The sequence below is a fragment of the Asterias rubens genome, chromosome 6 (genome assembly GCF_902459465.1).
Source record: "Asterias rubens chromosome 6, eAstRub1.3, whole genome shotgun sequence".
Classification (NCBI taxonomy): domain Eukaryota; kingdom Metazoa; phylum Echinodermata; class Asteroidea; order Forcipulatida; family Asteriidae; genus Asterias; species Asterias rubens.
The window spans coordinates 19194006-19219815 of record NC_047067.1 but is presented as its reverse complement, the minus strand read 5'-3'; the positions used below and the strand labels follow the sequence as shown (position 1 = coordinate 19219815).

Genomic DNA, 25810 nt, shown 5'->3' with positions numbered 1-25810 from the left:
TCCTTCTCAGTTGCTGGTCCCCGATGCTGAAACTCTCTACCAAATCATACTCGCAACATCAACTCACTCCTGGCTTTCAAGTGTAAATTAAAAACGCAGCTGTTCTCTTCTCGCTCATAAACTTACTTTTTCGTAGCTTTCTTTATACCAGCTCATTATATCTCTATAAAATGCACTTTATAAGTCTTATTTATTTATTTTGAGTCATTTGAATAATATGGTTATCATCAACTTACCCGTTGCGTGGATCCACAGTGACAGCGCGTGGATACACCATATCCTGCCAGTTGATTGTCTTTCTTGAGGAACCGTCCAATTCAGAAACTTCCATGATGTCTTTGGAACCTTCCAACCAATAAAGTTTCCTGAAATATGCCGTCAAATATAACATGAGGTTAAAGGCAGTGGACGCTTTTGGTAATTACTCAAAAAAATGTTAGCATAAAAGCTTACTTGGCAACGAGTAATGGGGAGAGGTTGATGGTATAAAACATTGTGAGAAACGGCTCCCTCTGAAGTAACGTAGATATTGACAAAATAGGGAGACCGCCAACACATAAAGCTAAATAGATAGCTCAGGTGGTTGAGCGCCGACACGTTAATCTACAGATTAAAATCCCGCTTCAGTAAATTTCAGTCCATGTTCAACCCAAAATAAGATTCAATATTAACAAAAATAGAAACTTTGAAAATTAAAAGGTCAATGAAGAGTTTAATATAAAATCAGAACTGGAAGAACACGGACGCCATGGCCTGCGTTGCCCCTGTTCTTGGCCTTGGTGCTCCTTCAAAAGTACCAATTGACTTTTAGATTTTCCAATGGAAGTGAACTTTGCAAAATGAAAATGGCCTTGCCCTTTCTGAGAAAGATGAAATTCCAGGCCTGTTAAGTCACATAATATTCCTATACCTTCCGACCCAATCCACAGCCAGTCCTTGTCCGCTGCTGACTTGGTAAGGGACGATGACCTCCGCGTCAGATCCGTTGATAAACATTCGCATAATCTGATCCGTTCCGACGTCCAAGAAGTACAGGCGATCCTCAACAATGTCAAAGTCAAGTGCAATACACTGGATTAGCCCCTCCTTGAGAAGGTCATACTGTGTACCGTCGACGCTCAGCTCTCGGATGTAGTAACGGTTACTGAAGATCAGAGATGGGTCTCCTCCTTCAAAATTCAAACAAAATATTTATTCATAAATACCTCAGACACTTTTGCTATTCCTATCAGTGGACATGGTGGAGAGCGCATCAAATGGGGGTATTTAAACGGTTGATAGTGACCAGCCTGGATCTGTTTATAACCGGTTGTTTTTTTGATACGTTTGTGGGTTAGTTCATAAGCTCGTTTCCAGAGGTAATCGATCTCATCGTGGCATCTTGGCCTATGGAGATGAGGATGCATACTACTACTACTACTACACACACGAATGCATATCTGAACACTGTCATAAAAATGCAACACGCGTCTAGAGCTCAAGGAAAGGATGTCGGAAAAGTTCTACAGAGTTTCTTACTTTATTAAACATTTTAACCAAAAAGGCATTTAAAGCGGAAATGAAAGAGTAGTGACTCATTCTTAAACTTTTTTCTTCTAAAAACTGACGACTGTTGAATTGAAGCTGAAACTTCTACGGGTAAATTATACTACATACACATGTACACCTTCATTCATAGCAAGTGGAAAAGTATGAAAATCTTTTCATGAGTGTTATTATGAAAAATTCCGAGTGTGATAACTTGTTTAATTTAATCTTCATGTACTTTGGCAAGACTTACCTGAAATATGTTTACAGGATTTTGCGTTTGGTTCAATGGCGTACCCGTCAGCACACTTACAGATATATGATCCGTGCGTGTTCTCGCATTGCTGGCTACAGACTGCGGGCGTTTCTTCACATTCGTTGATATCTGAGAACAAAAATAAAGGAAAATTACCTTGTGCAAACTGCTAACCAACCAAAAGGATCTATGGTTTATATGCAAAAAGTAGTTAATTAATCAAGAAGAGAAGGCTGGCTGTGGCTGCTTATTGCGCCATAGCACCTTGTAAACCCCTTTTAAGTGCTACAATATTGGGTCTCAAAAATCATAACTTTCAATAACTTCTCTCATTGTATAATATATTGAGCGCCTTGAGTACCTTGCTGGTAGATTTGTGCGCAATATTCTTTGATATTATTATTAATATATTTACATAAAAACCTGCATGAACTTTGGTAGCATCAACTACATGAAATTCATCTACTTGCATCTGCTACAAAAGCTCATGCAGTTAATTAATAGGGGAATAAAAGGGTAGCGACGAGTTCTTCAACGGCCGTTAAAAGCCGGCAGGGTCGGCGGCCGTGTGGATCGCACGGCAACAGACGTTTAAGAATGAATCACTACTCTTTTATTCCCATTCATAAATGCCCTTTTGTTAAAAAACGTTTAAAAAATACAATAATAGACACTTTAACATTGAAAAATCGAGGTTTGAAATGTTTTTTTTTCTTCAAAAACTTAGTGAAGAATCTGTTCGATGTAAGCGTGTGCGCTTATATTTCGCACGAGCGCTTAGATTACGCGCTGTTACTATAGCTATGAATTGTGTTCCGCGTGATAATCTTGCGCGCCCGACACGCGGAAGCCAGCTGGTTATGAACACTGGTCATTATCAAAGGTTTATAAACCCCCACGTGACGCACTCTCTACCAATAGGAATAGCGAAACTGTCTATAAGAAAGGGGAATCTTACCGGAACATGTTATGGTGTCGGCGTTGAGTCTGAAGCCAGGGTTGCAGGAGCAGACAAAGCTCGTCAGAGTGTCTGTGCATACGTGTTGACACTGGTTCGCCTCAAGATTGTCACACTCATTTATATCTGAAAGATCAACGTCAAGAAACTCATCCTGAACTTTGTGAGGCTCTAAAAAGGGGATTCTAGAATAAATGTCAGAAGCTACATGTACTTGAAAGCTCAATCTTATCTCGAGTTAGGGCGAGAAGGTTTTTAATAACTCCAAATGAGTCATAGGCCTGCTTCTAGTCTGTGAAAGTAAGGACTATCTTTGTGAAATTGACCCCTGGACACATTTGGTAATTACTCAAAATATACGTAAGCATAACATAACAACCTCTTGGTAATATGAGCAATTGGAGAGCTCCTGATAGCATAAAACATTGTCAGAAAATACTCTCTCTGAAAAAAAGGAGTTTTTGCGAGAGAGGGAAATTCTCAAAAATATTTAAATCTGAGAAGGACTTCAGGCCTTGAGCCTTTCTCAAACATCTGGAAGCACAACAGTTTGTGCAATAAGGGTGTTTTTTCTTTCACTATCTTCTTGTATTTTCGACGACCAACTGAGCCCAACTTTTCAATTTGTCATTTTATGCATTTGGGATTACACCAAGTGAGAATACTGGTCTTTTACAATTGCCTATTGTGTATGTAGTTCTGACCATGGCCCAATTTCATTGAGCTGCTTAAGCACAAAAAGTAGCTAAGCACAACAAAATTATGCTTAGCAGAATAATAAGGTAACCAGCCAAAATACTATTTCACATATACCATTTTTGACTGATATCCTGCAGATTTTTGCTTAACAGGGAAATGTTAAGCAATATTGCTTAGTATTTTCCTGCTATCCTGCTAATTTTTGATAAGCAGGGAAATGTTAAGCAATATTGCTTAGTAATTTCCTGCTTAGCAAAAATTTGCAGGATACCAGCGAAAAAATGCTAGATGCGACATAGTATTTTGGCTGGTTACCTTATTCTGCTAAGCGATTAGATTATTTCTTAACTCACCACAATGTTGTTCATCAGACATATCAGAACAATGGTTGTTTTTATCGCACACTAGGTTAGCTGCGATACAGGTTCCATCTATACACATGAAATTATCAGGTGGACATGTCACAGGCGGGGTCACTGTTGGAAGGACATAAAATAAAACAATAATTAGGAATATTTAGAAAAATTGTACTTCAAAACAAATTATTAAGCAAGGCTCAAAATTAACCATTCACAAACAACAGTTTGTGTTTGCACAACAGTTTGTGTTTACAAGTTTAGTGACATCCGTGATCTTAGACAAGTTTCAATTCTTACCAATTCTGTAATGTACCTTTAAGTTTTGATGAATTAAAGTGACAAACATGTGGGTTGTTTTTTTTAGGCTAATGTGTACAGACCCACTTACTCAGTTTGTTTTCAAAACCTTTTCTTTCAGCCAAATTCCAATGAATCCAGACAGAGGCATTACCAGTCGCCATCCTGCCCCTCCCTGCCCCCTCCCTGCTCCAAATGAGATAGAATTGCACAAGTGAATGCTTTGACACATTAACAGTATCCCGATGTGCACGTCTCACACTTAAATAAACTTCCAGGACCATTATGGTCCCAACCTTATCGTGTTTTGTTTTGTCAATTATTTTAGCTTGACATACCTGAGAGACTTGCACACTATATTATGTATTTCTCCACACTTAACCCCCCCCCCACACACCAATTAAATATAGGTACCAGTTTGGTAGTACTGTATGTGCCAAGAAATGTGATCATGCGACACCGATTCTGAGGAGTCTTTACTGGCTACCAGTTGAGTCACGATCTCAATTTAAGATACTCCTACTTGTGTTTCACTGCCTCAATGCCTCAGCCCATTCATATCTCACCGACCTACATTGTCCATCAAAGAACCTGTCAGAAATCTGTGTTCTTGTTCCCAAACTTCACTTTTTTTTCACATTCAACGTACAAAACACAGTTGGAGGGGGGGGGGGATCCAGCCTTTTCTATCGAAGCACCGAGGATGTGGAATCATCCTCCTCAGAACATCAGGCAATCTAATTCATCAGCAATTTCAAAACTTTGCTAAAATCTCACCTTTTTTCAAAAGCATACGGCGCTATATGAGCAACTCTGTTGCCTTGTCAATTTTACCATTGATTGATTGCACAAATGAACCCAGACAACCTTGAACAAATTTTGCAAACTTTTGTTGACAATTGGCAAAAAAGGTCTGATTACACCAGAAAACCTTGGAAAAAAATGGAGAACTTAAGTTGACCTTTTTACTCAGCACACCAAGTATTAGTACAAGGAAAAAGTTAATTCTCTGTTTAACCTCCAAGGTATGTACATTGTAAAACACAATTCAAAGGTTTCCACATAACTTCACGTAAATTTCATGTTTTAAAAGTGAAAATGATCACAAAGCTATTATAACATCAGGTCGTGCGGAAACTTTAGGTTTGTGATTTAATTTCACTTATGAAAGAAACCTTTTTTTATTTCACTCACAATAAAGCTTGTACAAGTCACGCACTAACGATCCAATTGAAATGCCTTATTTGTTGCTAGCATTTTAAAGTTTTGAGTGAGACTGCTGAACTACAAATTGTTTAATAGTGCATTGACCCGTGTAGCTACAGCACCAGCCGCAAGTAATTCCAAGCCCCCGAGGGTAACCCGCGAGGGGCAACGAGTACGTGGCGGGGACCCCCGCAATTTTAAGCTTCATAATTAAAATATTGTTTTAACAAAAGCATAAATTGTTATTTTGTCACTTTTTAAAAGTATTTTTACTGTTATGAGCATGTTCCACAAAACAATTTCCATTTTATGGACAACAAACATTGAATTGATTCCCAAAGAAGCAGGCAGATCGTTTGAAATTCTGTAAAAAAAAAATAATTCCCAGGAAAGAAAACCCCGAAAAAATCCCTGTGGAACTTTAAGCACACAGCCACACCGTGTTCTGTTCACACGTAATGCGATTTTCCTGGAAAGAATGCACACACAAGATGCTAGCCCCAAAGTTTCCTTTCACAGCCCTCTTCCCAACCATGGATGGCTATTTCCAGAAAAATGGCTTTCTTGGAGTTTGCAATGTTCAGCAAGTCAAGCCAAACAAATTTCACAGGAATTACCAGGGCCCAATTTCATAGAGCTTTTTTAGCAGAAAATATTGCTTAAAACATGCATGCTATGCATAAGCAGGCCACCGTTACATATGCTGCATGTGATACCCGGTAACCTTTTCTGGTAAGTATAATTTTGTTGTGCTTAGCTAGTTTTTGTGCTAAAAAAAAAACAGCTCCACGGAATTGGGCCCAGGAAGTTGCGCAGTGCGAATGGGGTCTTTAGTGAGTTTCGACTCACACTTACCACAATTCTGCTCGTCTGAGTAGTCTCGACAATCATTATCACCGTCACACGTCCATGAGGCGCGGATACATCGGCCATTGTTACAGGTAAACTCAGAAATTGTACACTCTGGATAGTCTGGAAATTGAATGAAGATTTAAAAAATAAGGTTTGTATCAAATATCTTCTTCAAGAAATTAAATCTCATCGCACCTCGGGGGCAGACCTTTTTTTCTGTTGCAGCGACTCATCTCTGGAATCAACTACCTCTTCACATCAAAACATTTACTTCTATTCACTCTTTCAAAACATCTCTCAAAACACACCTCCTGTCGAGAGATCCATTTTTTGTGTGTATTTAATCTGGGTTTTGGGTTTTTTTTTTTTTTTCTTTGTATCAAACATCTTCTTCAAGAAGTCAAATCCCATGGTACCAGGGGGAAATCTCTTTTTCTGTTGCAGCACCTCATCTCTGGAATCAACTACCTTTTCACATAAAAACATCCACTATTATTCACTCACTCAAACATATCTCAAAACACACCTCATGTCGAAAGATCCGGTGTTTTTTATTGAATCTTTTTTTTTGGGGGGGGGGGGGTGGGGGAAAAGGGTATTTTTATTTTCACAGGTTTGTTATCTTATGTTGGGATACACCAAGAGGGAAGACTGGTCTTTGACAATTATCAAAGGTGTCCAATGCATTTAATGAATGAAAATCCATCATAGTGAACAGATATTTTGACTAATTTGTATTGACACAAGCTTAACCATGCAGAAATACCAAATAATACTGGCACGCACAGATTTGGGGGTTTGGCTGTTTTCAAATCAACAGAAAACCACTCCAGAATACTTTTACACTCGATGGGTCTACTTTGTACTTGTTTTTAACCTCTACCCCTAAAAAAAATGGAACAACCCACAAGCTTAACCATGCAGAAATACCAAATAATAATGACACGCACAGATTTGGGGCTTTGGCTGTTTTCAAAGCAAAAGAGCACCATACCAGAGCACCTTTAGAATCGGTTGGTCTACTCTTCACTTGGTTTTTAACCTTTACCCCTAAAAAATTTGGAACAACCCACAAGCTTTACCATGCAGAAATACCAAATAATAATGGCATGCACAGATTTGGGGGTGTGGCTGTTTTCAAATCAACAGAAAACCACTCCAGAATACCTTTACACTCGATGGGTCTACTTTGTACTTGTTTTTAACCTCTACCCCTAAAAAAAATGGAACAACCAGTCACTGAGCTGATTCTTATGTGCTTAATGAGGCATACGATTCCATTAGTTTGGTATGTACATGTACATGAAGCCCTGGGAGCAAGGTCAAAAACAGAGTTCTAATCCTCGAGGTATAGAACTGTCTTTTGCAAATGTCACAGCCCAGAGTTTTTGCCAACTGAGGTTGAAAAAACTATGGAAAGCCATAAGTGCTAAGCAAAAACAAACAGCCACAGTTTGTTATAATCTTACACAAGTAATCAGAAATAGTATTGAGCTAGTTGGATAAAAAGCAAACAATCAAATGTTCAGCAGATATTTTATTCGATTGAAAGTTTGCAAACTTTGTTGGATTTAGTCAGAACATCTGTTAACTCGATTACAATCAAGAAACCTGTGAAATTTTGGTTGATAAACTCACAGGGAAGTGACACCCTAAACCATATGTTTACGCCTCATGAACTGTTGATCACATAGAAAGATTGAGTTGAACACAACTCACTCGTGAAACCAGCGAGTACCGACCCGACTTGTTGACATTGGCAAGCTCAGTTCCGCTTTTAGTGGGTAATTCACCAAATCTAGCCATATTTGGTCCCTGTGTACAATAGGCTGATCTACATATGTTGTACACATGGTGTACGCTTAATAATACTTTTAAGGCTGTTTAATCAGTTTTATGATTTTTTCAAAGACAAGACAAAATCGAAAATCAGACTTAAGTATTAAGAAGAATACCATGCTTGGTAAGATTAAAGGGCACACTTTTTGAATAGTTTACAGTGTCTCAGCCCAAAATGAAGTAGTGGTTTTGAAGACAGCTCATGCCAGTGGCTGAGCCTACTGTACTTATATGTGACCTGTCACAACAAAATGAGCTGAAAGTCACACTGCCCAGTGCAGCCGGTCAAAGTCAAATCTTTCTCAGTAAAGTGAGAACTCTCTTGTTTCCACAAGCTGTCGGCTTGGTGGATTATTGTTACCCCCAAGTGTAATATACCATCGGAAAGCTCTTGATCTGCAGAACTCAGAAATACCGATAGCTTTCTTTTTTTGAATTCCGCCTTTCAGCTAATTTTGTGGTGACAGGTCACATATTAATTATGTTAATTACATATGTCAGTTGCATACCACAATGGCCGCCTTCATCACTCTGATCACCACAGTCATTGTCGTGATCGCATTCCCATTCCGACGCAATGCATAAACCATTACCGCATGTAAACTCGCCATCGGCACACGGGGTTCGTGCTGCAGGAGAGAAAACAAAACCAAACGTCAAAAACATAGAATCAAACCTAAAAATCCCCCAACTAAAAATTCTCAATAATAAATAGGTAAAAAATTATAAAAATTAAGTACACAAAAATAAAAGCAGATTGAAACACAACTTTGTCAAAAATTGCGACAGGTAAAAAGTTAAAAAAGAGTTTTTTAGTTATTGTTTTATAAATCAAACCATACACCACAGTTATCTTGAAATATCTGGGCCCAATTATTTTAAAGCTGCTTTAACAGAAAATGTTGCTTAAAAATGTTCTGCTTAGCAGAAATGTACATGATACCAGCCACAAATCAAACATGTTTCATTAAACTACTTGGTAGTTTAATAGATCCTAGTTTTCAAGGGTCAAGACATTGGACACTTTTGGTAATTGTCTAAGTAGACCAGTCTTCTAACTTGGAAAATTACTTCTTTGTCGAAAACTATGTTACTTCAGAGGGAGCTGTTTCTCACAATGTTTTATACTATCAACAGCTCCCCGTTACTTGTTACCAATGAAGGTTTTATGCTAATAATTATTTTAAGAAATTACCAATAGTGTCCACTGCCTTTAAAAACAAGTTATACTCTTGATCAGTCAATCGTTGATGCCTACTGCCCATTGACGCAACAACTACCACCTCTCCTGGGTTGTAATGGGTGCAGGGGTGATTTTGCATCGCTGTACATAGGGTTCAGCCACGCAGAGGCCACTCCACCTGGCGAGTCCTTCAATCCAGCAGAGTTTGGGTCTTCCGACCCCGCGACGGTGTCACAGTGGGGTTCCCTGCTGCTGCAAGACCATTCTGCCGTACTGCATGTCCAAGCCACGCAACTTTTAGCGCAAAAAACTAACATCTATCAAATCCTACATGTAATATGTGGTAATCAATTAACAATAAACCAGTCAGGCATGATGGCATGAGTGGCCAGCTCGCAAGCCGTAAGTCTGAATCCTGCTCCCAAAGCTGAAAGAACAACGTGTCATTTCTTCCGTGTGCAGGACTCGTCTCACCCCTTTACCGCCAATACAACAATACTTACTACAATTGTGTTCATCATCAGCGTGCTCGCAGTCGCTGTCCCCGTCACACACCCAATTCATCGGGATACATCGGTTGCGGCCAGGACGATTCTGGGCACAGGTGAAGAATTCCTCCGCGCATTCATGAGTGTCTGAAAGCAAAGCAAAACCAACACATCATTATTTTATTTTTTACATTCATCAAATCATTATACACCACCTGAACGGAAACTGACTGGGTAAATTTTTAATGGTCTAGGGTTGAACAAAGACAAGTTAACTGGAGTGGGACTCGAACCATTGACCTCTGGATAAACGTGACAACTGAGCTATCTATAGTCCTCCTACATGCCCTACAATAATGATAATAATTATAATAATATCGAAGTCTTACAGCGTATCTACCAAACAAGGTACTCAAGGCGCTGAGTATATACAATATTTCAGAAAGATAGGTTATTGAAGAGATTAATTCTGAGACCCAATTATGTAGCACCTTATAAGGGTTTACAAGTGTGGCACAGCCACAGCCAGGAAGGGGCGAACCCCTTCTTTTTTGGATAAGTGCACTGGGTTCTATTACATGCGTTACACAACACATGGGACCAACGGCTTTAGTACGTCCCATCCGAAAGACGAAGCAATGGTTAAGTGTCTTGCTTAAAGACACAAGTGTAATGGCTGGGGATTCGAACCCACACTCTGCTGATCAGAAACACCAGAGAAATCACATCCCTAATCTGAACAACATACCACAGTTGTGACGTCCGTCTTCATCAGAGTCGTCACCACAGTCATTATCAGAATCACAGACCCAACTGTCGGGGATGCACCTGTTGTTATCACACTTGAAGTAATTTGTGGTGCAGGTAAAGTCAGGGTGGGCTGTAAGATGGAAGAGAGTGAGAAAAATGCTTCAGAAAGTGAACACGATATTTTTATAAAAGATGTTAAATTCGTTTTGGGGATGAAGAATATTAAATTTGGTTTCACCCTTATCCAAATAAGAGTAAGCACTGTTTACTGTGAAAACAAATCACCGGCATATTTCTCGGGTTGGATTCCGACCCACGACCCTTGCAATTCTAGAGCAGTGTCGTACCAACTAGACTGCCGAGATTGCCCAGTAGCTAGAGGCAGTTCAAATCCTGTAGCAGCGGGTACCACAACGCTATAATAGATGTTCAACTTGCATCAGGAATAAAGAATATTAATTTGAGCTTTACCCTTGCAACGATGTGTATACAGTGCTACCACACATCGGTGTAAGGGGAAAACCCCCAAAAATGAGATATTTCTGATAATACTTGGTTTCTATACAGAGCTTTATAACAGGGGCATTGCAATTCAATTCAATTCAATTCAATTTATTTCATCACAGTTTACAAGTTAAAAGTGAAAATTGTTTTCCCTGTGTGCACTGAAAACATTCAAACAGAAACATTAAAAAAAAAAAATAATAATAATAATAATTTATTACAAAAACTTAGTTTTCTCAAAGCTCAGGATAAGCAGTGCTATGTTTTCAAATATGAGACCTGGTTGGACTGAAAAAGCACCTGCGAACTTGAATGCTGGTTTTGTTGAATGTTTAGTCGGGCGTTGAGTTTGTTAAATTGAATGACCCGCCATTACAATTGCCCAGGCCCAAAACAAAGTTTCGCGTGAAATAGAATGGTTTGCTGGTTAAATTGGCTTCCCATTAGCAGAAATTGCCCGAGAAAACCTATGTGTCTCCGGATAATGATATATCGATTATTGAACTTTCAATGCTGACTTGTGTGTTACTTACTGCACGTCACATCATCTTCATCAGAGCCATCTTGACAATCGATACCGCCATCACACAGCCAGAAGCCAGATACACACTGTCCAGAATCACAACGAAATGATGAAGTCGGACAATTCTGTTCCTCTGTAACATAAATATCATCGCACAAAAAATACTTCACTTAGAAGCGCTGAAGTTTAAACGGGGTTCACCCATTGCACAAGCCATATTAGTGCACATTTCCGTCGATATGCAAACAAAAATAACAATGACAATGTCTCTTTCACACAAAAAAAACATAGAGAAAAACCATCTGTTATTTTAGTTTATTTATTTTGTATTCTTATTAGATATTTATTATACTGGTTGTATAGTTATCTGCTTTTATTATTGCTTTGTGTTCTATCTTATGTTCAATCTATATTAATTTTATTGTGTACCCCAGATGTGGAGCAACAGATCTACGGATCACAGTATGTATTTGATTTTGTTGTCCCTTGCCCATCTCGGGGTATGTTGTCTTTTATTTTGTGTTGTACTGTTATGGCAAATAAAATAATAATAATAATAATAATAATAATAGAACGCTCCAGATTGCAGTTAGGCATATGAAACCAAAATGTTAAAAAAAAACAAAGAAGAGAACATTCCCGAGCATTTGTTTGGGTTCAGCGAGCTTCGACCAAACATCAACAAAATTTGGGTCCAGAATGCCCCACAGTTTAGAAAGAAGAAAGCCAACTTACGACAGAACAGTGGATTCTCATCACCATTGTCAACACAGTCATTATCACCATCACAACGCCAATGAGGATGAATGCATATGCTGGTGAAGGGGCATGACACGTAGGGAGGTACGCAGGTCATTTCAGCTGTCGAGTACAATACAAGGTTTAGAAACAACAAGATATTAAAGGCAGTGGACACTATTGGTAATTACTCAAAACAATTATTAACATAAAACCTTACTCATCTGAAGCATCTGAAAGCAGATTCCGTGTGACAAGGTCGTTTTTTTCTTTTATCTCGCAACCATGACGGCCAAATGAGTTCAAATTTCCACAGGATGATTATTTTATGCCAATGTTGAGATACACCAAGTGAGAAGACTGGTCTTTGACAAATACCAATAGTGTCCAGTGTCTTTAAATTTGAAACAGGGGATTACAAATATTTATTTTGGTTTTACCCTTACACCGCTGTGTAGTACATGTAGCTCTGTATAGGGTGCGTTCGTTTAGCTTCCCTGGGTCGACCCCGGTCTGCCCCGGTACGTTCAAATAGCTTTGACGGGGCACACCAGGGTCAGCCCCCAGTGCCCTGCTTGTGGAGTGGGTCACTTGGGGGTGACCTGAGGTGCATGCCGTCACCACGAGAGGGCGAGTGTGTTCGCTCGATTAGCTCTTGTCAGGGGCTCACCCGAGTGAGCACTCTGGGGTTGACCCAGGGAAGCTAAACGAACGCACCCATAATCGGTACTTTCCTGAGTTCTGGGATAAAAATCCACATGCAATTTCAGTGGTCTAAATGTACATGTAGTTGGTAAAAGACACTGCTCTAGAATTGAAAAGGTCCTTGGTTTGAATACCACCCGGGAAATATTGACTTCAACTTTCATCTCACTGACACAAATAAGTTCGGACATTGTTTTACTCATTTGTCAAAAACTACAGCACCTCAGCAAATAATATTTGAATGGAAACTTTCTACTCTCATTATCTTTACAGTGTGTAAGTTTATTGTAAATCTGTGGAAGTTTGTGTTTTGTGTCCTACAAAAAGTACCTAGACCTGGAAGCTTTCTACCATCATTAACTTTGAATCGTGTAACTTAAATCTTTGGAGGTTTGTGTTTCATGTCTTACAAAAAGTACCCAAACCCTTTAAAGAACTTTCTTTCTGGCTACAAAGATCACAATCAAACACAATGAACTACATGGCTCAGCTCCACCCTACACACACGATCTCTTGACACCCTGTACAACTAGACCAGGTCTAAGATCTATCAGCAATACGCTCTATGTTCCTTGAACTCGCCTGGCCAGTTACGGGGACAGGGCTTACTCAAACATAGTACCAAGATTCTGGATTCACTTCCGGAATACCTCAGGCAAACACACAACATCACTCTCTTCCAGCAGAAACTCAAAACACACTTGTTCTTGCTTGCTTTCCAACATCTTGACAAAACTTGACCGGCGCCATACAATGATTCTCTTTTTCAGTACAGTGCGCCTTATACATGCTGTAGTTTATTATTATTTTTATATTAAACTTACGACAATTCCTCTCGTCCGTGTAGTTGCCATCTCGACAATCATCATATCCATCACAGAGATAGTCTTGTGGAATACATCGGCCATTCGGGCAGGTATAATCATCACCTGGGCATGTTGGAAACTCTGCAAGGAAAGCCAAATAAATGGGACAGGAACGACAAAATTATTTACGCAACACGCTGCCTTGGATCGCACGAGTTGGTCTGTAAAAAGCGTATGTAACCGTTCGTTATAAAATGCATATGATGAGAAAGATGTTTAAAAACAAAAATACAGTGATCCAACAAGGTTACCTCGAAATTGCACCTAACACGGATGGCCATTTTTGAAAGTCAAAAATTTGTATTCCCAAAAATGGCCTACCGTGTTATCCGACGAGGTAAAAGGAAAAACGCGCAATTTCCAGGCATGTTTGAGTGAATCATTGTATTCTAATTTTACAACATCTTTCAAACAATATGCATTTCATAACAAATGGTTACAAACGTTTTTTTATAGATCAACTCGTTCCTTTAAAAAAAAAATGTAATGACTCATTATGTTCTATTTGTCAAATTTGAATCGACTTCTCAGTCACAGAGAAAGAGTAGAGTCGAGACCTTACCACAGTTAACTTCATCAGAGTTATCCCTGCAGTCATTATCGTAGTCACAAATGAAGCTTGATGGAACACAGCGGCCATTGGTGCACATAAACTCTGTAGATTCACACGTGTGATCAACTGTACAAAAAGGCAAGAGGAAAATACCATTACTACAATGTTATTTTAAAGAACAAAAAAATAAATTGTAAACTTGCGGGTACAATCATGTGTGAATCACTTAAGAGTGAGAGTTGATTTCCAGTGAAAAAAATCATATAAACCACATCTATTATTATTATTGTTATTATTTTTGTTTTTGTTTTAATACATTTGTTTTACTTATTTATTTACTATTCTGTTTTGTTATTTATTGATTTTATTTTGTTCGTTTGTTTGTTTGTTTATTTATTTTTATTGATTGATTGATTGATTGATTGATTGATTGATTGATTGATTGATTGATTGATTGATTGATTGATTGATTGATTGATTGATTGATTGATTGATTGACTAATTGATTTATTTATTTATTCATTTATTTATTTTTTCATTTTTCATTTATTTGTCTTCTTTTTTTCTAATGTTTTATACATGTGTGTAGCTTTGTCGTTTCTGGGGTCCCCCCCTTCATCATTGCCTTGCTTTGTATTTTCTGTACTTTTACTGTTGAGGTCCAATAAATAATAACAATAATAATGGCTTAACTCACAGCAATAGTTGGTCCCTTCATCGGAGTTATCCCCACAGTCATCGTCAATATCACATTCCCAACTCACTGGAATACATTTATTGCCATTAGCACAGGTAAACTCATCAACACCACAGCTTGCGGTTGGAGCTGAAATAAAGAATCAACAATCAGGCCTGTGAGATGACCATTGAAACATGAACAGGGAAAAAGTTATGGTGTGGCGTGTCGATCGGCCGAGCGGATAAGAGCACCAGACTAATAAAGCTCCCTGTGTTTCTATTCAGCAGAGTATGGGTTCTATTTCTGTTCAAGACACTTTTTGTCCTTTTCAAAAAGCAAGATACATGTACCATTAGTGCTGCATCCTTTGGATGGGACATAAAGCCGAAGGTCCTGTGTGTTGTGTAATGGATGTTAAAAGAATCCAGTGCACCTCATTGCGAGGGCCGAGCCATTTCCATTTTGCAGAGTGCACTTCCATTGTCAAATCTGAAAGTCTTTGAGACACTTTTGAAAAGGCACCAAGATCAAGACCGGGGGCAAGTGATGCCCGTGGCCTTCATGCACTTCCACACATGGGAACGTTCAGCAACACAAGATGCATCTCCTGCCAGTGTCTTTTGTCCAAAAGACATTATATAGACATAAAAATATGATCAGTTTCTTCTCGATTACCCAATTAGACTGGCTCCCTGAAAGCTGCCAAAAGATAAACCTTGATCGAACCTTGCAACGTCTAGCAAACCAACTCCTGGGAACAAGTTTATTAATTTGATTTTCTCTCTATAACTATAAGCTAGAATACATCCCCCCCCCCTCTCCCTGAAATTATCAGCTCTTATGAAAAACCATCACAGGCCTGTATGCTTCGTTTTTGAAAGGGCAAAGGCAACCGAGCGTTTTCTCCTTGGTGTGGGGCACCCTATAAAGAAATTCTACGGTAACATTTTAAGGACACCAAGGCACTGACCAGGGGTCATCATATATAATGTAGCAATTGCCTTCGTGAAGTATCAAGCCCTGCCTGCCATCATTAAAAAACCTTTGTAAAGTGACTTCATACTTACGAACACAGACTCGTCCGTTATTTGCGATGACTAAATCAAAAGGGCACAGGCAGTCGACGCCTCCGTTCATCCCTGGATGGCAAGTATGACTACATCCTCCATTGAATATCGAGCAAGAACTGGCTGTACCTGGGGTGAGCAACGACAACAAGAAATAATTACATTACTTTCTATGCAAAAGACTTTAGCCGTGTTTTCATTGGACATTTTTTTTTTTGGGGGGGGGAGGGGGTTAAAGTACAGGGACTTTTCAGTAGAATTAGACAAATTAACCTCCCTGTCAACTTACTGCGACTGTGTTGTAAAACCAACAGGGTGAAAGAGGTTGTGGAAGACATTCACGCAGTATTGGTCACTTATTAACAGGGCCGCTAAAAAGTACCCTGGACACAGCTCTGCGCTGTACCAGGACCACGCTGTAAAACACTGTAAAAGTTGCAAATTTGTTTTTCTGCGAAAACAAAATGTGTTAAAATAGATTCTTTTTTCTTTTTTTTTGTCTAAAATAAGAAAAACAAGTTCAACCTATATTTGCAACCCCCCCCCCCCAAAAAAAAAGGAGAAAAAAACAACAACAAAAACACTATCCTTGGCTTCAATGTTGATTGATCCGTTTCACTGCAGTAGTTTTTATAAAAAAGGCCCAGGCCCCCAGTTATGGATCTACAATACAATACAATACAATTTTATTGTCCCTGCATGGGAAATTTCTTAGCCTTATTGCTCACCAAAAAAATACAGTCACCAATTAAAAGTTACATCGTTAAAAATGGGATAGACCTTACCACAAAGTGGGCCTAATAAATACAGAGTTAAAAAGTGAACCACAGACAGATACACGGGCATTATACGGAAAAAGAACACAAAACAACACCAGCCATCTACATGTACATGTAGGTCCCTTGAAGAAAGTAACAAACACATTACACATAGAGTATGTACCTGTATATAAATGTACATTATCTCTAATTATTTTGAATAAAAGTGGCACAATTTCTTTATGAAATTTTATCTATAAAGACCTCACAAATGGTAATAGAAAGGGGCATGTGGGGTGCGGGGTACGTGTGTTTGTGAGTTTAAGAGTAGCAACAATTGTTTGACTCAAATTTGGTTAATATATATTTCACACCAACAAAAATAATAATAGTGGACAGTTTTTATATGGCTGAAAAATACAGTGAAGTCTCAAAGCGCTTTTGGAGAGTCAAGAGATAAAAAACAGGACTGTTGAACCACAAATTACTCAAAATACAGAAAGAAAATCTACAAAACTACATTTGAAGTATAGCATACAGTACAAAGTGTAAAGACCAAACAAGCTCACTCCGCAGCAGTTGTTAAGTTAATTACAAGAAGTCCCTCCCCCCCCTCCAGAACTATTTTCTACCTCCAGCCTATGTAGTAGGTAATAAGCAGGACAGTTCTCTTCAGAGCTAAGTATAGTCTACCCAATTGAAAAAAACTACCCCGTCTCGGTAGAATAAAATGAATGTACACAGCTAAGATATAAACACATGGTGTTACCGCAGCAACGCAGCAAACTGAATTAACATGGATACCTCACCATGCAATGCTTTGAAGCCCATACACTGTACGCACAGTGAACAAGAATGCTTTTTACATTAGGTTTCCCGTAATGAAAACAAATGACCCTCAAACACGCCAAGCACAGTATCATCTAGGACTGACGATTCCTGTGTAGTGAAGACGACAAGGACAAGTCAGTTTTAGCATAAGACTGAGTTTGCAGTGGCAGTGGGGAATCCATTTCCGGAACCGAATATCTGTTAAAAATTGCTGTGCCATTTGTAGCTTATGGCACACTTGACAATTTATTTAAAAACATGACCCCAATTTGACAACTCTCCTGGTCCAAAACAAGAAGTTCAAATCTTAAGGTTACAACTTAATAATAATAATAATAATAATATTGAAGTCTTATAAAACTGACGTATCAACTTGGCGCTTAGTTTATAAATACAAACTTTCAGAAAGATAGGTTATTGAAGTGATGAATTCTGAGACCCAATCATGTAGCACCTTATAAGGGTTTACAAGGTGCTACTGCACATTTAGCAGCCACAGCCAGGAACATCGGGGCGAACCCCTTCTCTTTTCGATAAGTACTCTGGGTTCTTTTACATGCGTTACACAACACATGGGACCAACGGCTGTATGTCCCATCCGAAGGACAAAGCAATGGTTAAGTGTCTTGCTTAAGGACAAGTGTCACAGCCCCGTGGGATCCGAACCTACACTCTGTTGATCAGAAACACCAGAGTTTGAATTCAGTGCTCTTAACCGCTCGGCCACGACACTTCCACAGAATCAGGGTCCTACAGCACATAATTCAAGTAGAGTGAAGGTAAAAGTTAGGGTCAGGTTTAGCGCCAGGTTAAAAATCAGTTTGAGAGTCAGTACCAGAATGAAGATCAGCTTTTAGATTTTTAATTTGAGCAAACTTGGAGGTCAAAATAAGGGCCTCTTGATGAAGGTGAAGGGTTTTCTATCTTAAAAATCAGGCTGACTTGACTTGACTTTGTATTTGCTCACAAAAACACAATGTATAATTCAAATTGCAATTCAAAAACATAAGTCTTGCATTGTAGAAGTTCCGGTGTCTGCACATCATATTTTGGCAAGTGACAATTTAACATTTGAGTTGAGGTGATTAAATAATGAAAGAACCTCTTCTAAAGGTGGAGAGTTTTCTATCTAAGAAACAGGCCGACTTAAATTTGTTTTTTGAAAAGAGGGCAATATGAAAAATGCGCCCATATGAAAATTGCAGGTCCATATGAAAATGGGCCCAAACGGGATTGTTACCAAAGTCCAATGGTTTCTTTATAGCCCCCTAAAAAGCTGACCTTATTTTCAACAAGGAATACTTTGGCAATAAAGCCGATAAAAAAAAAATGGACACACAAGAGAACAATAACTCTTTCAGACAAAGTCAACAAAAAATACTTGAATCCCGGATGCCAGGGTGTAACTGGTACAAATTTCTATAATGTCACAATCTTGTCAACAATATTGTGCAACATGAGTTAAAGTTTATGATTAATTTTTCAAAAAAAAAAAAAAAAAAAAAAAAAGGAAAGGCAGCACCTTTGTACTGAGCCACTTTAAATACAGAAAGTTTCTGAAATGAACACACTTTTTTTTTGAAGTTCAAGGCTGTGCTGTTTACCAAACACCCCCGTTGATGTTTGTACCACCCCCCCCTCCCCCGAAATTTTTTTTTGAATAGTAATAAAATAGAACTTGGTACCTTCGATATTAAATGTTAAGACCATGAAAGTTTACTTGTTACAACCACTAAGTAAAACTCCATGTTCAAAAATACATTTTTGATTTTACATTGATTAACCTCCGTCAAGATTTATAAAAAAAAATGTCATATCAGAAGCACTTTAAAAAGCATGCTTATGCTTAGGCAATATGCAAAAGAAAACTACAGCTTTAATTGGAGAGAAGTTCTCCCCTAAACAAAGAAATGAAGCACCCTTTGATCCCCACCAGAAAATTCACCTCAATTTGACCTCTGGTTTTTAAGAAACCACGTGTTCCCGCAAATCCTGTCGGTACTTTCTCAGAAATGTGATGAAGAGAATCTACAAGAAACCAACCACTGCAATGAAATTGGAACCTAATGAACTGAAAGTGTTCATAGTGTTTATTTCACGGTGATGGCTAGAGTTGTGAATTTCCATACACACCAACAACAATTCATCTTCGAATAGGTAGGTTATCCGAACCTGTAATAACAAAACTAGTTGACTATTATTTGGGCTGATGTGCCCAATGAACTTTGTGGCTGTTTTTCCGGTTTGCTGGACAATAATTTGGTATCCTTTTTCTTTGAATAAATTTTGATTTTGACTGTAGCAGTTAGTCACTAAATTCAAAGAGTGCAGTGTATGCACAATGGCGTATCATTAACACAACAAGCCCCTTAGATTACAATTGTTACTCACAACATCCCTTTCTACTGTTACGTTCTACTATTACGATGGGTTAACAATGTAGTATCTTCTTTTACTGTACAATAAACCACGGGTAAATGAAACCTTAACGGTACTGCAGCCGATTTCACGAAACGCTAGGATTAATCCTAACTCGAGTAAGGACAAATAACCCGTCCTAACTTACATGTAGGATGGGTTCAATGCGTCCTACGTATTTGGATACGGAACTGAACCCGTCCTAAGTCTTAAGATGAATCCTAAGTTAGGAAGAGTTTGGTGAAATCGACGGCAGGACACTTTTGGTAATTATCATAGAACAGTCTTCTCTCTTGGTGTATCTCAACAAATGCACACAATAACAAACCTGTGAAAATTTTGGCTCAATTGGTCGTCGAAGTTGTTAAAGGATATTGGAAGAAAAGACACCCTTGAAGCACAAGTTAAGTGCATTCAGATGTCTTGAATTCGAGACCTCGACTTCAGAGGGAGCGGTTTCTCACAATATTTTATACTATCAACAGCTCTCCATTGCTCGATACCAAGTAAGTTTTTGCATGCTAAACAATTATTTAAAGTAATAACCAATATTGTCTAGTGCCTTTAAATGCAGCATGATTTTATGCTAAAAATGATGTGGAAGTGTCGTGGGAAAGCGGTTAACAGCACCGAATTCAAACTCTGGTGTTTCTGATCAGCAGAGTGTAGGTTCGAATGGGATTGCTCCCTTGTGTTGTGTAAACGCATGTAAAAGAACCCAGTGTACTTATCGAAAACAGATGGGGTTCGCCCCGGTGTTCCTGGCTGGATTGGCAGCATACATGTATGGCGCCAAAGCACCTTGTAAACCTTTACACGGTGCTAAGGATTAGGTCTGATAATTCAAACTTCGTCCCACTCACCTTGCAGTAAAAATACCTGGCGTGTTATATATTCTGAGTAATTACCAATAGTGTCCAGTTCCTTTAAACTCATGGCCAATTGACAATACACAAAACAGGTCATGATTTGGTGAGGGTAAACTCTGTTTATGGTTGACCCTGCTGGACACAAAGACTCCAGTGACATGGAGCAGACACTTAACAAATCTGCATCATGTGAATTGAAGTTGTGTTCCATTATTCATGAAGGATTAACAACTATGCTGCAGAGGGTGACAGTCTGCGGGGAGTCCAACTATAGAGAAAGGACCACAACAGGTCCAATCTGGGCTGAATTTCTTAGAGCTACTGAAGCACAAAAAGCAGCTTAGCATAACAAAATGATGCTTACCAGAAAAAGGTTACCTGCCAAAATACCATGTCATTATTGTACAATCATGATCACTTCTGCTAACCAGAAATTTGTTAAGCAATACTTAATGCTTTATTAACTCTCTGAACTTGGGCCCCAGGGGCTAGGTTATCAAACAAAAATGTATTTTTAATAAAATGATTGACGTACATGTATAACAATAGAGGCCTAGCCTACCGCTGGACTTAATCGGCCTACCACCGACACATTCCAATGCTTTACTAAACCTGATGAAACAAAACAATGAATAGTATTGTACTTTGTGTTATTGTCAGTCATTAGGGTGAAACCGTTTTTCATGCGTATGCGCGCAGCAAAGGAGCATGAAATGAACTTTTCCCCACTGGTTCCTATTCAAAACGAACTGTTCTACTCAAAAAGTGTTTTTCTTGTGATGTCACTGCATACCTCTCTTGGTTACATGTATGAACTTTGGCAAATCATTTGGAACTGCCCTCAAAATCTTTGATGCAGGGCGAGACCTCCTTTTTAAAGCCTTTAGACACTTTTGGTACATAATTTTTTTTTACAAATAACTAAGGCCGTGTCCGAAACGACGACTTCGGCTACAGCTACGTCTAGATCAGCGAGTCTACCAGTGTTGAAGAATAGGCAGACGCGCGCGATCTAGCCGTAGCTGTAGCCGAAGTCGCCGTTTCGGACACGGCCTAATACAGGGTTTACAGAAGGCAATGGTGAAAGACTTCTCTTGAAATATTATCCCATGAAATGCTTTACTTTTTGAGAAAACATTAAACCAATATCGATTCTCGATAGCGAGAATTACAGATTTATTTTAAACACATGTCATGACACGGCAAAACGTGCAGAAACAATGGGGGTTTTCCCGTTATTTCTGGGCCCTACTGGGCAATACTGTTTACCGAAAGTGTCCAAGGGCTTTTTTTTTTTAGAATTGTACCTGATATTATTCCTTTGGCTCACAATGGTTTTTTTTTTCACTCTGTGAAAAATATTATCTGATCCAACTGATAATATTGTACAAATATTGTACATGAATGGTGCATTTGGATGCATTGTCCCATAATCACAAGGTGCAATATGGACCATTCCATTTCACAGCAAGGCAAATATTGGTGAAATGGAGTTGTAATTTTGCCATAGAAATACAACCCTGAGAACGCTGAGCCGGGCCACCCTCTGTGTCGTCTGTGGACGCTGCGTATCGATACCCCGCGATACGCGTGTATGGCAAAATGATCATCCCGTGACACACATGTATGGTAAAATGAGCATCACGTGACACGCGTGTATGGCAAAATTGCAAGATGTCAGCGCACATAGACCGTTTCTAGTGTGTTCATTGGTCAATGATGACGTCACTGTATGGTAAAATATTTGTATCACGCGTAACAAAAAAGTCTAGTGGGAACGCAAAGGGGGATCAGACCCCGCAATTTGCTAGCCAAACAGTGTTCTTTTGAACCAACTTCCATTCCCAAAAAGGGGGATCAATGCGCGATCATACTCAAGTATGCAACTGCGATTTCAAGCCTGCAACTAATCTTGCTGTTGCGGGATCCCGATCTCACAATTGTGGATCCAGTGGGAATGCGCTCAAAGGGGTCTCATGGCTTTTGTTTGACTGCACTACATGTTATGTATTTTGGTTTTTCATGGGGGCAACTTTGGGGAAGGGGGCCCAAGAAAAATATTTGGCAGAACTGAAGATGGGGAACCTGCCCCCCTAAAAAATTTTATTGGATAAATTTTATTGGAGACTATTTAGATTCAAGGTTTTACACAGTGGGAAACCTTCAGGAGTCACCATGAATTAGCTTCAGAATACGTTGTCTAATTGCAAGACATGACCATTCACTCACAAGGTCACATGTAGAATTATCTCCTCATTGTATAACTTGAAGGGACGGTATACGACAGGATTGGTATTTTGGAGAGGAAAATAAAAATGGTTGGATACATTCTGAAAGCTCACTCAATATAACGTTTATTCCAGCACTAGTCCTCCAGCGAAATATATCCATCTGAAAGCTCATATAAACTTCTGACAATTATAATTAAGACTCTGACTCGGCGTAAAGGCAGTGGACACTATTGGTAATTACTCAAAATAATTATTAGCATAAAACCTTACTTGGTAAAGACTAATGGGGAGAGGTTGGTAGTAAAAAACATTGTGAGAAGCGGCTCCCTCTGAAGTGTCGTAATTTTCTTAGAATTTGATTTTAAGACCTCAGATTTAGGATTTGAGAGCACACAAGTTCAACCTCGAGACACAAGCTCTGGTGTTTCTGATCAGCAGAGTGTGGGTTCGAGTCCCAGTCGTGACACACATGTCCTTAAGCAAGACACTTAACCATGATGCTTCATCCTAGACGGGATGGGGTGTAAAGCGAGTGGTCCAGTGTGTCGTGTAACGCACGTAAAAAAAACCATTGCGCTTATCGTAAAGAGAGGGGGCCCGGCCGTGTTCCTGGTTTGATTGGCAACATATTGCACCACAGCACCTTGTAAATATTTACATGATGCTATGTAAAAGGAGTAGGTCTCATAATTCAGACGCACATGTGTAGTCCAACACATTACCTAACCTTGAAAGAAATACTGAATGTTGAAGCGCCATGAGCGTCACTGAGTGACAGATATGAGCGGCTATATAAGAAGCCACTATTATTAATATTACACACTGTACAGTACAGTACCAACATACATGCATTCTACAATGTTTAAACAAAAACAGACAATCCAGTTAAATATAAAACCAAATTGCTATCCTGCATGCACAACCTGTACTTCAAACACTCAGCATAAAAGCACCAAGATCTCTAAGATGTATTGAAATTGATTTCTTGATTGTGAAGATCTTGACACTCGGCTGCTCACGGTCATTTTAACAACCACTTTTGCCCGTCTGGATAACTATCTGAGCGGTCATCCCTGATGGAGTGTCAGGGTTATTCGGTTTTTAATTAACATACATTTTCAATGTACTTGTAAATGGAAAATAATTTACACATATTTATAATGTCCGTAAATAATTTACAAACATCTATAATCATAATGTACATATTTACATATTATGTAAATATATGCAAAGCATTTTCTGTATGTAAATGTACACTGTATGTAAATTATCCTCCAATTCTCAGGGTTAATTGGTTTTTAATTTATATACATTTATAATGTATACATGCAAAATAATTTACACACATTAAAAATGTACGGAAAAACACATTTATAATGTATGTAAATGTATTGAATACATCATGCCTTTCTCTGGGTTAAAGCCATTATACACTTTCGGTAAACAGTATTGTCCAAGTCTCACACTTCGTGTATCACAACTTATATAAAATAACAAACCTGTGAAAATTTAGGCTCAATCGGTCATCGGAGTCGGGAGAAAATAACGGGAAAACCCACTCTTGTTTCCATGCGTTTCGCCGTGTCATGACATGTGTTTAAAATAAATCCGTAATTCTCGCTATCGAGAATTGATATTGTTTTAATGTTTTCTCAAAAAGTAAAGCATTTCATGGAACAATATTTCAAGAGAAGTCTTTCACCATTACCTTTTGTAAACCCTGTAAATTGTTTGTAAATCTGTGAACTTTTTTTTTTCTGTACCGAAAGTGTATAATGGCTTTAAAGGTCCTACGGTGCCAGCTGTGGCATTCTACATGTGTAAATATATGGTTTTCTCTTGATTATTTTTGAGAAATAACAAAATTAAAGGTTCATTACAGAATTGGTTTTTGCTAGCAAAACAGTTGCTGGCAGTGTAAGCACCTTATGTAATCCACCATATACATAATTACTGGCTAACAGATCGGTCATCTGGGTCACGAGAGAATAGTGAAAAATCGATTACAAATTTTGCATGGCATTGATGCCAAAATAAAAATGGATATAACGCTCACTGAGCGACAAACTCCAAACGCGACGTTAGATTATTTATTTCTCATCAAATATGACATTTCAGACAAAAATATTTCAAGGGATGTTTTCAACTATCATCATAGACCGTGTAAGTTTTATGTAAATCTGTGATCTTCACGGTTTTTGTTCCTTAAAAATTCTGTAGCGTTCCTTTAAATTAACTAGCTTGTGCATGGGAAGAACTCTGTCTTGTATCCTATAAGTTTGAACAAATATTTGAGATGATCCAGCAAATTGGATTACAGAAACAGGGATTTGCATACACATCCCAAGGTTGTCATGGCAGACTGTGGTTTAGAACTGCTGTGTGGCCATCATCATTAACCAAATGAGTCAAATTGAAAATCACAGTTACCGTGGTTACCTTCTTATTTACATTTATGTTTTTTAATAATGCAGTAAGGAAGCAACACACAACATTAACCCAGTGGACTGCTTACCCCCAAACTATGCACTTACGATCACTATTCTTTGTTTACACGGCAAATACAAATTTTTGACACTACCACTACCAGCAGAAAGATACAACACTTGAAGTCACATAAGTTTCAGTTGAATGCAGTGTCCACTTCCAGGCCT

General features: G+C 38.7%; 1 protein-coding gene across 3 annotated transcripts in view; it reads right to left on the bottom strand.

The window, feature by feature from the left end:
• The window catches only part of LOC117291674 (low-density lipoprotein receptor-related protein 2-like), a 137700-nt gene that overhangs the window by 21357 nt on the left and 90533 nt on the right, over positions 1-25810 (bottom strand). For all 3 annotated transcript variants that reach the window (XM_033773520.1, XM_033773521.1, XM_033773522.1), the window contains 15 exons: positions 16050-16178; positions 15001-15129; positions 14313-14429; positions 13709-13831; positions 12177-12302; positions 11452-11574; positions 10413-10544; positions 9680-9811; positions 8503-8622; positions 6158-6274; positions 3794-3916; positions 2742-2867; positions 1781-1912; positions 911-1169; positions 237-365 (listed from right to left, as the gene is read on the bottom strand). In XM_033773520.1, the coding sequence (XP_033629411.1) occupies positions 237-365; positions 911-1169; positions 1781-1912; positions 2742-2867; positions 3794-3916; positions 6158-6274; positions 8503-8622; positions 9680-9811; positions 10413-10544; positions 11452-11574; positions 12177-12302; positions 13709-13831; positions 14313-14429; positions 15001-15129; positions 16050-16178 (2017 nt within the window). The remainder of the gene's footprint in view (positions 1-236; positions 366-910; positions 1170-1780; positions 1913-2741; positions 2868-3793; positions 3917-6157; positions 6275-8502; positions 8623-9679; positions 9812-10412; positions 10545-11451; positions 11575-12176; positions 12303-13708; positions 13832-14312; positions 14430-15000; positions 15130-16049; positions 16179-25810) is intronic.